This window comes from Myotis nattereri, assembly GCF_964212035.1.
Source record: "Myotis nattereri genome assembly, chromosome: 1".
NCBI lineage: Eukaryota > Metazoa > Chordata > Mammalia > Chiroptera > Vespertilionidae > Myotis > Myotis nattereri.
Window position 1 is genome coordinate 47818083 of NC_138075.1, and position 13045 is coordinate 47831127.

General features: G+C 45.5%; 1 protein-coding gene and 1 pseudogene across 16 annotated transcripts in view; one reads left to right on the forward strand and one right to left on the reverse strand.

Annotated features, from left to right (window-relative positions):
• The window catches only part of DAPK2 (death associated protein kinase 2), a 111269-nt gene that overhangs the window by 78521 nt on the left and 19703 nt on the right, over positions 1 to 13045 (forward strand). For all 15 annotated transcript variants that reach the window (XR_013996375.1, XR_013996376.1, XR_013996377.1 and 12 more), the window contains 2 exons: positions 6816 to 6945; positions 12678 to 12726. Coding sequence is in view for 12 of the 15 variants with exons in the window: in XM_081098000.1 (XP_080954126.1) it covers positions 6816 to 6945; positions 12678 to 12726 (179 nt within the window). In the remaining 3 variants the exon portion in view is untranslated. The remainder of the gene's footprint in view (positions 1 to 6815; positions 6946 to 12677; positions 12727 to 13045) is intronic.
• LOC308527337 (sodium/potassium-transporting ATPase subunit beta-3-like) lies at positions 4505 to 5048 on the reverse strand (annotated as a pseudogene). The gene has a single exon. The product of its transcript is annotated as a sodium/potassium-transporting ATPase subunit beta-3-like (transcript).

A 13045-nucleotide genomic window follows, 5' to 3' on the forward strand; every position in this document is an offset into this window, starting at 1 on the left:
TTGATTCTCACAGAATACTTTCCTTGGATTTTGCCAGCCTTGCATCAGTAGCCAACCTGTGGGTGTAGTGGACAAAGGAGCGTAGTTCCAACAAGAACATCAGTTGATAATTTTATTTACATTAGCAAGTAAGGTAAAAATGAAACAGTGAAGGCATGTGTTGGGAGTTTACTTGTTTGCCAATGACATGAGTAACTACTCTGATGAATTGGATAATAGTTTCTGCATATTGAAAAAAAACACTTCCTCTCTCTAAAAAATAAATAAACTATTCTTTAAAAAAACCCACTTCCTTAATTTGCTCTGCTATTCACAAAACAATGGCTGCAGACACAGCGCTCTTTTCAGTTTAATCTGCATTATTACCTAATCTTCTCCAGCACTTAAGTCTAGAATCAAGAAGACAATAAATCAAGACTTGATTTGTAGTTCTGCCAACTTCCACAGTGTAAATGCACCCACCATGGCCAATTTCAAGATACCAACATGATGTCACTGACTAGAGATGGGAAGAGGGGTGCAGGAGCCCACCATTATGTAGTATTTCCCCAGTACAAAGATAAAAGGTAGAACCAAGCTCAATACTAAAATATAATTAAAATTAGGAAGCAATACATTTTAAATATAATTTATTTAAATATAAGTTTATATAATTTAATTTTTAATATTAAAATAATATTTTTACATAGTTCTTTAATAGTCGGCTGACAAAATTCCTGCCAGTTGAACAATCAGCTGTCATGAACCGGTAAGCACCAGCTCTAGTGTGCACGCATGGTTCCTGAGACGCTGTAGGTGAAAGCGTTTTATAAAGAGGACTAGAGGCCCGATGCACGAAATTTGTGCAAGGGCCTTGGCCCTGGCCCCCACCCACCACCGAGGCTGGGGGCCTCTGCCGCCTCTGCCTCGGCCCCACCCGCTGTGCTTTTGTCCAGAAGGAAGGACATCCAGTCTAATTAGCATATTATGCTTTTATATTATAGATAGTGCTCTCTGCAGGCTGCCTGTCGTGGTGTCAGCAGTGGTGTAATAATAACAGCAGCCAACATTTATTGGTAAACACACAGGCTCTTCTCTGCATGCTCTGCATTTGTTTACTCTTTTTATCCCCCCAGTAGCCCTGTGAGGGGGTTCCACAGTGGTGCTCATTTTTTAGAAAGGTGAGGTTGCTAGAGGGCTTTGTTGTCCTCAGAGTACTGTATCAACATTCCCATTTGGCAGACGAGGGGCCAAGGCTCAGAGAGGGGAGTGACTTGCCAAGGCCACACAGCTCGCAGGGGGCAGAAGTGGGATTCAAACCAGGTCTGTCTGATGACGGGGCCGTCTTTAGTGCTTGTTTCCTAAACACTGGGCACCGCCTGATTTTAGAGAGCTTGCTTAACAAAATCAATTCTGGAGTCTCGCTCCTGGTGACATGAGTAACTTCTCTTTACCCTTGTTGACTTAGTCGGTTGGTATTTTTAACACAGTCCCCAGGGGATTCTGATGGGTAACTAGCTCAGATGGGGGCCCCCAAAGTACAACTTGGGGCTCAGAATGCCTGGATCCAGACCCAAGTTCCTCAATGGTTAGATGGGGCACTGGCCATCTATAGCTTGGAGGCTGTGAGGACCTAATATGGTGATGTGCGGGGAATGCCCATGGCAAATGCTAGTTGTGTGGCTCAGACCACAAAGCCAGCATTGCTGACTGGCCCAAGGCTGAAAGCCAGTGGCCCTGGCATGGCCTTGAAAGTGAATTTTTATTTCCCTCCCTCTACCCCACAAGAGCATACAGACACTAGGTAGTGATTTTCTCTCCTGCTTTACCAGGCAAAGCAATGAGCGATCAGAGCCGCAGTGGCCTCCCCCGAGGAGGAAGAGGAGGCATGAGTGAGCGGCCAGAGGCTGTGCTTTAACAAATCCAGGGAGCTGAGTTGGGGCCCTTCCCTCAGCTGTGAGTTTTCTGGGAAAAACGTGGAGCTGGAACAGCAAGCTCATGAGGCACTAGTGTCGAGATGGAAATGACCCCTTTGCCAGCCGGCAGGGGCGATCCCAGTGGGCACCTCTGCATCAACTAGTGGAAGGGAAGCGACGTGGGGAAAGGGCAAACACATAGGACTTGGAGGTAGCCTGAACTTGAAGCTCAGCTCCACGGCTTGTGAGCTGAGGCACTTTAGGCAAGCGCTTCATCTCTCTGAGTCTCATTTTCTTCATCTGTAAAATAGGGGTGATGACGGTACCTGCCTCAGAGAGTGAGAATCAGATAGGTGAGTGTGAGTGCGTTGCAAACTAAGTGCTGTAGGTTTTGCTCTATGTGAAACCCAGGGCTGCGTGCTTTTAGGAACACAGGCAGAGCATGAGAAGCAGGCCCTGCCCTTGGCGATGTGCAATCTAGTGGGGCAGGAAGACTGGCACACAGAGTTCTGAGCAGTGTTGGTGCTGCAGGTCCAGATTGCTGCACGGATGTGGAGCTGGGAGAAGGAAGAAGGGCTGGACTGGGTATTCAGATGATGCTTCCTGGAGGAGATAGAATTTTTGCTGGGCTTGGAAGGATGGGTCGGAGTTCACTAGGCAGATGATAAAATAAAGACTCTCACTCTGGGCAGGAGATACATGATCAAGGAAATAATGACAGATGTTGGTAACAGCCACAGGCCACTTTATATGCTTTGTTTGATCCTCTTGAGGTAGGTTTTATTATTATTTCTAATTCATAGGGGAGACCCCAGGGGTTGGATATCTTGCCCGGTGTCAGACTGCTGGTAAATGGCACAAGAAGGATTCAAACCCAGGTTCTAAGGCTCTGAACTATCATCTATAGCAGTGGTTCTCAACCTTCAGGCCCTTTAAATACAGTTCCTCATGTTGTGATCCAACCATAAAATTATTTTCATTGCTACTTCATAGCTGTAATGTTGCTACTGTTATGAATTGTAATGTAAATATCTGATATGCAAGAATGGTCTTAGGCGACCCCTGTGAAAGGGTCGTTCGACCGCCAAAGGGGTCGCAACCCACAGGTTGAGAACTGCTGATCTATAGTGATTCCCTAAAAGCAGAATGTACCAGAGATGCATCTGTGATTCCATTGGTTCAATCCTTCATTTATCCAGTGAGCAATTTCTGAGCCCCTACCACATTCCCAGCCACTCTTTGGTGTTAGGGATGGAAATGAGAGGAAGGTCCCTAGCCCCCATCATGGGGCTTCAGGATAGTGGGAAGAGGGCACATAAAGAAGTAACCACAGTACAGTTGGTTCTCTGCCAGGGTACCGTGCTGGCCCTTGGGTGGAAACAAGTAGCTGCGTGTGTTGGAGGCGAGGGCTCACAGAAGACACTCCAGTGTGGACGAGTTGGAGCTGGTGAGGAGGGGGAAGAAGGTTGTCAGGAAGGCATTCCAGCAGAGTGGAGATATCCTAACTCCTACTATTTATACATTGTAATTTTGTTTTGTTTCTCTTCTTCATATATATATATATATATATATATATATATATATATATATATATTTTTTTTTTTGATTTTTTACAGGGAGGAAGGGAGAGAGATAGAGAGTTAGAAACATCCATGAGAGAGAAACATGGATCAGCTGCCTCCTGCACACCCCCTACTGGGGATGTGCCCGCAACCAAGGTACATGCTCTTGACCGGAATCGAACCCAGGACCCTTCAGTCCGAAGGCTGACGCTCTATCCACCAAGCCAAACCGGCTAGGGCTGTTACTCTTCTTAAAAAAAAAAATTTTTTTTATTGTTAATAGTATTACAGATATCTCCCAATCCTCCCCACCCCACCCCCCACCCCCCTGCTTTGTGATTTTAAATGCAATTCTGTCCTAAAAATTTGTCATGATCATCGTGGTTTTTTACGTTGGATGATTCAATAATCTTGCACTCAACTATTACTTTTTTTTGGCGGGGGGGCGGGTACTACTAGCACCAAAGCTAAGCTGGATAGCAACCAATGGCTGTAGATGCCTCACATGCAGTTTTCCCCATAATATGGAAAATGTTTTAAGTCTATATTTCTCTTGGGAGGATAAGCTGATAGAGTTGTTTTTGCCCCTAGGAATACTAAAGCCATCTATCCTTGGTTCTCCTTGAGGCTTTAACCCAATTATTCTGTTCATTTACATAAGAATACAAGGGTGCCGCAACCTTATGCGGCGGGGGTTCAGGATCTGAAGAAGGGGCCGCGCACAAATGAAAACACTAGATAAGAAATATGAATTTAGAAGGCATGGGGGGCCAGGTGGAGACCTCCCTCTTAGAGAAGCACACCGACTTCTGGCCAGTCTGCTTTTTATTCACCTTTAGATACACATCTTGCCCTCAGTAAAGCACGGCAACCAGGTAGCAGACAGACTGTCTCAAAGGTCAGTAAAGATCAGTAAAGATTTACTTTGAGGCTATCGGGTCAGGAAATTGCTTCAAACCACCTCTATCTCAACAGAACAATTGGTACATGGTATTTGTCCTGCTAATCATCCAAGGCTCATGGCCTTCCGAGTTCCTTGATGCACTCTCATGATAGTATTGACAGTGGATGGCTTCCCACACAAGGGTGTCCACTGGAGTGGCCAAAGTCAGTATCATTCACACCATGGCATGCTTGAAGTAAGGTAATAGGAACTCTTCTGTTCAAAGAGTTCTCCATCAGGGCAGACTGAGGTTCTTCTGTTATTCTAAGGCAAATGGCTTTGGAAACGTCTCACGGTCATCAGTGTGCCCATTATAGGACTCTGGATCAGACGCACTGAATGAATATTCCGACGCTGACACTAGTTTTGGGGAAAAAAATGTAAGTCCTGAACTAAAAATCTGGACTCAATATTTTGGAACCCATCATTGACAGTCTGAAGCATAGCCCGCATTGTAAATGTGAAGAATCCAGCCAGGAACCCATAATAGACTAGGTGGAAGAGCACGATCAAACTCCTGCTCTTGCCGTGCGCCCCAATAACTCCCTAGTGGTCGGTGAATGATCCTGACTTCGGTCGGTGGTTGTAGATGAAGAGCTCCCACCCGGGCAGGCTCTGGCTGAAGGACTTTTTGTGTTTCTCTGTCATGGTGTGTGCGAGGAGAGCTGCAGCCACAGAGGTTGCGAGGAGCATGGAGGTGCATTCTGGCTCCAGAGGTGCTGCCTGGCTATGGGGGCAGAAGGTGGGACTGCAGAGAACACCTTCTCACTGCCGATCGCACCCAGACCAGCTGCCATGCACCGGGCGGGCTGCTGCTGAGGCCATGGGAGCGTGACATTTCTACTGCCTCGGCCAATCCCTGCACCACTGGACCCACAATGCTGCCACTGTCACCACCTCCCTTTTCTTTTTCTTTGCTTTCATTTCTTTTTTATGGCTGAACTAGTGACCTGGTGCATGGATTCATGCACATTGAAAGGAAATTAATTAGAAGATGGCCGGTGGGGCAGGACTGGGCGAGACGGGCCAGACATGCCCTGGAGCCAACCTCCCCAATCTGCCGCACCTGGCATGGCACCGTGGCTTGAAGGGCGTCTGTGGAGAGAGTAGGGTCTCTCCAGCAGGTGGGGTCCCTCGGCTTGGCCTGCGGGGATCGGGCTGAAACCGGCTCTGACATCCCCCGAGGGGTCCCAGAGTGTGAGAGGGCACTCTGCAAAGTTGCCGTTGTACAGGGTGTGGAACGCAAATGCAAGTGTGCAGTAAACCAGATTTGGGACTGACAGTGCCCAGCAACAACATAACCCACGGCCGAAGGTGGAATCACGCGGCCCCATGAGGAATCGGGCTCCCTTCTCTCTGGTTTCGGGGTGTGTCACTCAAGAACCGCTGCTGCCAAGTCACCGCAGCTCAGCAGCTCCTGGTGGTCAGTGCACATCATAGCTACCAGTTGGATGGATACATAGCATATTAGCCTTTTATATATACAGATAGTATTCCACCATATGGATACACCACATTTTGTTTACTCATCAGTTGATGGACAATTGTGTCTACTTTGGGGCTATTATGAATATGCTGCTGTGACATTTGTGTACAAGTTTTTGGGTGGATGTATGTTCTCAGGATGTTCCACTTCCAGTGGAGTCTAGGAGTCATGGTAGGGAGTGGGAAGAAAGAATGAAGCAGACGGACCTGCTTACCCACTGGGTACTCGGAGCAGATGGGTGGGAGTGAGAAGGGTAGGCTCAAGATCTTGTTCTAGCCTCACTGGGAGACACGTGTGAGGCCAGGGTAGGGCTGTCCCCCAACTACTGCACCCCCGCATTGTTGTGCCAGATCTGACAGCCATTTGCTAGAAATAACTTGGACCGTGGTATTTTCCCTGGAAACCAGGTCCATTTTTTTCTGTGCCCTGCTGGGGCCCAAAATTAATTAAACACATAGAGACTAGTGAGCCACACGCTTACTCTAGAGGAGAAGAGTGTTGTCAACAGGAAGCTGGCCTGCCAGGCGAAAGAGGTGGTCAGAGAGACAGAGGCCAGTTAACCAAGTGTAAACCGAGGGAGTGGTTTTGTTTATGGGAAATGCTGCAGGTAGCTCCTTGGCCCCATTTGACAGATGAGAAAACAGGCACTGCAGTGAAGGAATCTGCCATTCTGAAACAGAAGGGCAGAAAACCAGAGTCTCCAGCTGTGCTGAGAGCAGCAGCAGCAGCAGGTTCGGTAAAACCTTGCCCTCAGTGCTGTGCCTGTTTTTGAGTTCACAGAAGACAGAGGGCACAAAAACAAGAATAGTTTATGTTGTTTTAGTCTCTGAAAAAACAACACCAAACGCCACCCCAGCCCCAAAGCAAAAACACAAAACAGGGCTTTAATTACCGTCTTTTTTTCCTTTCTTTTGTTTTTTGTTCTCCAGCCAGAAAACATTATGTTGTTAGACAAGAATATTCCCATTCCACACATCAAGCTAATTGACTTTGGCCTTGCTCACGAAATAGAAGATGGAGTTGAATTTAAGAACATTTTTGGCACACCAGAATTTGTCGGTGAGTTTTAGGGCTATTTCTCTCCCAGTTAAGAATCTGATATCAAAAGGTAAAGAAATCCCAGTAACAATCCGGTGTCTGGGGCTATGGCTTCCGGGCTACGAGATGATGCCTTCGAGACCCCCTAGAAACTCAGTGGGTGGGAAAGGAAATGTCTTGCTGGGCCTTTGGGTGAGGGTCCAGGGTTGGCTTGGGAAGGCCAGGTGGGGCTACAGGCCTTTGCAGAGTTAAACCTCTTCAGAGCTGGTCCCATCTCCTGCTCTTAGATGAGTTTGTTGTGAAGATTTAAAATTACCTCACCCTCTTGCATTCCTGTAAATTCAACTTTCTCTGAAAAGAAAAAGGGAAATCATCTGCCGGATGCCAGATCCTCCCACTCGCCTCTCTATGCCTGACCTTTATTTATGCACAGGAGGCCCACCTGCAGCAGGGCCCAGGCGGCTCTCTCTTCCCTTTGTTTCTCCCACTCTTGGCCCAGGCCTCAGAAACCCCCTCATGGGGCTTGGGCTGCCGGTTGGGGTCATAAAGAAACAGCCTTGTAACGGGGGAAGGAATGAGAGGTGAGAACCACTGTCTCTCTGCTTTGGGAGTTAGAGTGCTCTTGAAAATGGAGGGAAGATATCGTCTCCCCAAAACCCAGGGACTGAAACTTCTGACCACAGTCTAAATAAAATAGAAGACAGAATGTGTCAGGTCACTCACTGATGGGTTTTTAGGCCACACTTCCCAGCGCTGCAGCCATGATGGCATGGTGCTGCAGAGGCCCCACAGACCCACCGGCGGGGGACCCTTGCCATGTGCCAAGTACTATGCCTGGTGCTCTACAGACATTATCTCAGTTAATCCTCAAACCACCTCGTGAAGCAGATTTACTTATTTCCTCTATCAAGAGCTTTGTTCAGGGCAAAACGCCAGTAGGTGGTGGAGCTGAGATTCAAATACAGATACATTAAACATCAAAGCCTATCCTCTTTCCATGACACTGGATTGTCTCTCTGAGGAGACCCTGCCCCAAGGAGCTTACAGTTTGTGGAAACAAGACATCAAGCCACCAAATAAGAGTTCTGGAAGGCTCTTTGCAGATCATTGGTCTAGTTTTACAAATGTGGAACTGGAGGACTGGAGGATTTTAGTTAAGATCAACCAATGGTTATTCTTCATCTTTTGTATGGGAGATATTAGGTGAGGACTAGGGACAGACACAGTGATGGTAAGGAGCCGCATTCAGAATAACACACCCAAGGTCACACCATGAATTGGTGGCAGAGTAATTAATCACATCCTGTCTCATGGCCAACCATTGCCCTGACTTTCTGATTGAACCATTTATTGTTATTAAACAGTTGGCATGACTTAACAAATAAACATATACATTTTTACTACATATGTGAATGGTAGGCAGCAATTGCTATCTCAGAAAAAAGTTCAGTAATAGATGTCTTATGCTCCAGGTTCAAGCTGGCTCTGCCACCAATTCATGGTGTGACCTTGAGTATGTCATTCTGAATGCAGCTCCTCAAAGTCTGTTCAAACAAGATATCTAGCCAAGTCAATGGGATCAGTCAGGGCCTTGAACCAGTGAGGGACAAGGGCTGTTGTGGGTGGGGGAAGTTTCTGAGAGGGGTGGGGAAGGAGCCAGGGTAGTGGAGGAGCCCATTCCAGGTCCAGTCATCCATAGCAGGGGGATAGGGCCAGAATTAGTGCATTTATCAGAGACAATTCACTGTTCACTCTGGATGGAGCAGAGAGTTCACACAGACTGGTTATGTACGTGGGATATTCATAAGTAGGGCCAAACTGTGGAGTGTTTTGCCCAATCGTATGCTGATAAATGTCTAACAAATGGGTCTCAAAACAAAACCCTAATTTCTAGTATTTTCCAATTTCAAACTATGAACATGTCACTGAAATCAGAGTTGTGAAGAGATGCTCACAGCTGACTCTTGTGAGACAGTATGAGCCAGTTCCAGCCCCAAACTGGCTTTCTGTGTACCTTACAGATATGTAGGGTGGCTTCTCTAAGCCCCTGCCCAATCTCTGATGCCCGACTCTCCTGAGAAACAGGTTATAACCATTTTCCTTATTTCCATGATTTCTTTGAAATTTCAACCGGAGACCCAGGGTTAAAAATTTACTGTCAGCTTCCTGGAGTGTGGTGGACCTGGTTTTCCAAAAGTCCTCCCATTACAAAACTGGGCTCTTGAAAAAAATATTATTTTTAAAGCAATTTTGGACTCATAAGAAATGAGTAAGGGTAGTAACTCCTTCAGCATATCTGGCTCACCCCAAAGCCAATGAAATGAATTTAGAACTGGATCAGTGAGCAGCAAGTTCAATAGAAGGGCTGCTCCTAAAAGCAAGTACACATATCAGTATTTCAATCAGAGACTAGCAAGATTTAGATGTTCAAAGACATAAGATACTGAAACGATCAGATGTTGACTATAAAATAAATGGAATGTATATAGAAATATAAGGTAGAATCACAAGAATGGCAAGCAACAAGAGAGTGTCAAAGATGCCCAGGCAAATTCTAAAAGGAACCAGATAGAACTTTAAGAAATACAGTCTATACTTGTAGAAATGTAAAACTCAATGAATGGACTAAACAGCAGATTATACACTGCTGAGGAGAGACTTGAAGAATTGGAATACTGAGCTGGAAAAAATTAGCTAAAGTACCACAAACTGACAGACCTAGAAATATGAGAAAATAAGAGAATGAGGATAAAAAAAGAAAGCCTAACATAGGTCTATTTGAACAGAGACAATAGAGAGGTAACATTTGAAAAGAATAGCTGAGAATTTTCAGAACTGATGTAAAAACAGAAACCGAAAGGACAGTGTACATCAAACAGAAAACAAAAGAAAATAAATCCATACCTAGCCACATTATAGTTAAACTCTAAAGTACCAAAGACAAAGAAATCTTAAAAACCAGCCAGAGAGAAAAGATAGATCACCTACAAAACAAGAAACAAACAGTAATTAGACTGACATACTTCTCAAAACTACAATGGGGCAGGGGAGGGTGGGGGAGGAGGAGGTAAGAGATCAACCAAAGAACTTGTATGTATATAAGCATAACCAATGCACACAGACAATAGGGGGGTGAACGCCTGCGGGGGAGGGGCAGGCTGGGAGAGGTCAATGGAGGAAAAAGGGGACATATGTAATACTTTCAACAATAAAGAATTTAAAACAAAACAAAAATGGAAGCCAGTGTCCAATAGAATATTATCTACAAAGAGCTGAGAAAAAAAACAATAGTTGTGTACTCAGGAAAATTACATTTCAAGAATGAGGGTAGTGCTTGCTTTGGCAGCACATATACTAAAATTGTAATGATACAGAGAAGATTAGCATGGCCCCTGCATAAGGATGACACGCATGTTTGTGAAGCATTATATGTATAAAAGAAGAATGAGGGTAAAAGATTCAGGTAAAACAAAGCAAAAAACAATAAAAACAAAACATAATCAAATACCAGCAGACCTTTTGTAATGGAATTTCTAAAGGACATACTTATGAGTTAAGGAAAATGACCTCTGAAGGGACATCTCCATGTAAGAAGTAATAGGAACAAATAAATCAGTTAACATTATGCAAACATGAACATTTTCTATTTAAAATAATGATGAAGTTTTAATTATGAGGGTAAAAAAAGGACAACTAAACACTGAAAAAAATAATGCTAGATAGGACAGAATGCTTGAAATTAGGATCTTATATTAGTAGAGGAAGGTTAAAATGTTGACTTATGTTAGCATTTACTAGGTAGACATAGTAAAGTCTCAAGGTAGCCATTACAAAAATATAAGTGTGTGTGAACAATAAGAAAAAAACAACAACAGAAAGAAACATGAAAATGAAAGCTCATGGATGATCATTCAATGGATGCTAGAAGCATAATGGTGAGTGAGGGGGAGAACATCAAATGACAGTGGATCACATGCAGTATGCCATCATTTTTTTTTTTATTGCTTAAAGTAATACAAAGGGTATTACATATGTGTCCATTTTTCCCCCCTGCCCTAGACAGTCCCCTAGCCTCCCCTATCCCCCAGTGTCTTATGTCCATTGGTTATGCTTATATGCATGCATACAAGTCCTTTGGTTGATCTCTTACCCCCCTACCTCCTGCCCCCCAACCCTCCCCGGCCTTCCCACTGCAGTTTGACAATCTGTTTGAGGCAGCTCTGCCTCTGTATCTATTATTGTTCAAAAGTTTATAATGGTCTCTATTATCCATGAATGAGTGAGATCATGTGGTATTTTTCCTTCATTGACTGGCTTATTTCACTTAGCATAATGCTCTCCAGTTCCATCCATGTCGTTGCAAATGGTAAGAGTTCCTTCCTTTTTAGAGCAGCATAGTATTCCATCGTGTAGATGTACCACAGTTTTCTAATCCATTCATCTACTGATGGGCACTTAGGCTGTTTCCAGATCTTAGCTATGGTGAATTGTGCTTATGCCATCATTTTTATGAAGCTGAAAAATAAGCAAAGCCAAAAGAATGGCTTCCTGTTTCTGCAAGTAGGGAGAGGGGGGAGGGTGGAATGGTGGGCACACCCTGTAGATGCAGTGGCTTTGATATTCTAGGTCAACAAACTTAACCTTTCCCACTCCTTATCTTACTCCATTAGTGGTGAAACAGGCTCAATCCTTCTCCCTGCTCTAGCCTCTGCCCTCTCTTTCTCTTCCATTTCATAGGTAACCTTTTTCTTTTTTAAAGAGTTGTCTACAGCCCTGACCGGGTTGGCTCGGTGGATAGAGCGTCGGCCTGCAGACTCAAGGGTCCCGGGTTCGATTCCGGTCAAGGGCATGTACCTTGGTTGTGGGCACATCCCCAGTAGGGAGTATGCAGGAGGCAGCTGATGGATGTTCCTCTCTCATCGATGTTTCTGACTCTATCGCTCTCCCTTCCTGTCTGTAAAAAAATCAATTAAAAAAAAAATAAAAAAGAGTTGTCTACAAACTTATCTCCACTCCCCACACTCAGGGCATTCTTTGGCCACTGCAATGAGTGTGAAATGCAATACTCACTTGCCAGTGCTTGTCTGCTTGACCTCTGGGCTGCATTTAGTCTCCTTTTTTTCTCAGTAGAGTCTTCTTCCCTAGGCTCCGCACCCTCTCCTGATCACCGCATCATTTGCACAATTCCCGTTTCCACCTATACGATGACTCCAAATTTGATAGCTCTGGCCCACTCCCTAATGCCCAGCTTCTTCCTGGACACCTTCCCCTGGATGCCCCTCAGGCACCTCAAGTTCATCATCTGGACCCCAGAATGTCCTTCTGACCCTCAGGTGGGAGGTACCCTCTTTCCGACCAGACTCGGAGGAATGTGTATTCCCTCTCTGCCATCTTCTCCATCACCTTCCAGTGCTGACCTGACTGGCTTCCACCAGAGAGTTCTCAAGTAGGCCTTGTCACTAGGCCCCATTTCCCCTTCTTGCATCTTCCTCTCCCCACCCTCCTCTTCCTTTTCCACACGTTCCTTTGTGCTCTCCTCACTATCAAGGCCTCTTTGTAAAAGGTTTCTACCAAGATAACAGGCAACTAACTTCCTCAAAATTCTTAGAGCTGGATTATCCCCTTCCTTTGCTCTGACTTTCCTTAGTGGGGATTCAGGATGGAGACATTTGGTACCAAACTCCCTAAAATTCCCTACAGCCATCTCTTCCATTTTCATACTCCTGCTGACTCTTCCATATGGCTTCTTGCAGCTCCAGAGATTGTGAACTATGAGCCCCTGGGCCTGGAGGCTGACATGTGGTAAGTAGTGTAGGCCACCCAGGTGGTCTAGGGATCCTCCCAAAGGCAGAAGGCCTCAGACCCTGGCTCTGGCTGATATCCCTCTTGACCGTGAAAACCCCTTTCTCCATGCTCTCCTTTCAGAGACTCTGGCTGCTCCAGGAGTGCTGGGTCTGAGGCCTGGGCAGCTGGAGGCAGGTAGGCCTGGAGATGAGGCCAGTTAGAGCATGGCAGAGGCAGAGAACAAGGGGAGAGCTGAGGCTGAGGTCCAGGATCCACCCCCGAAGCCTGCCACGGCCATGATGGAGATAATGTAGTAACAGCTTTTCAGTCAGTCAAC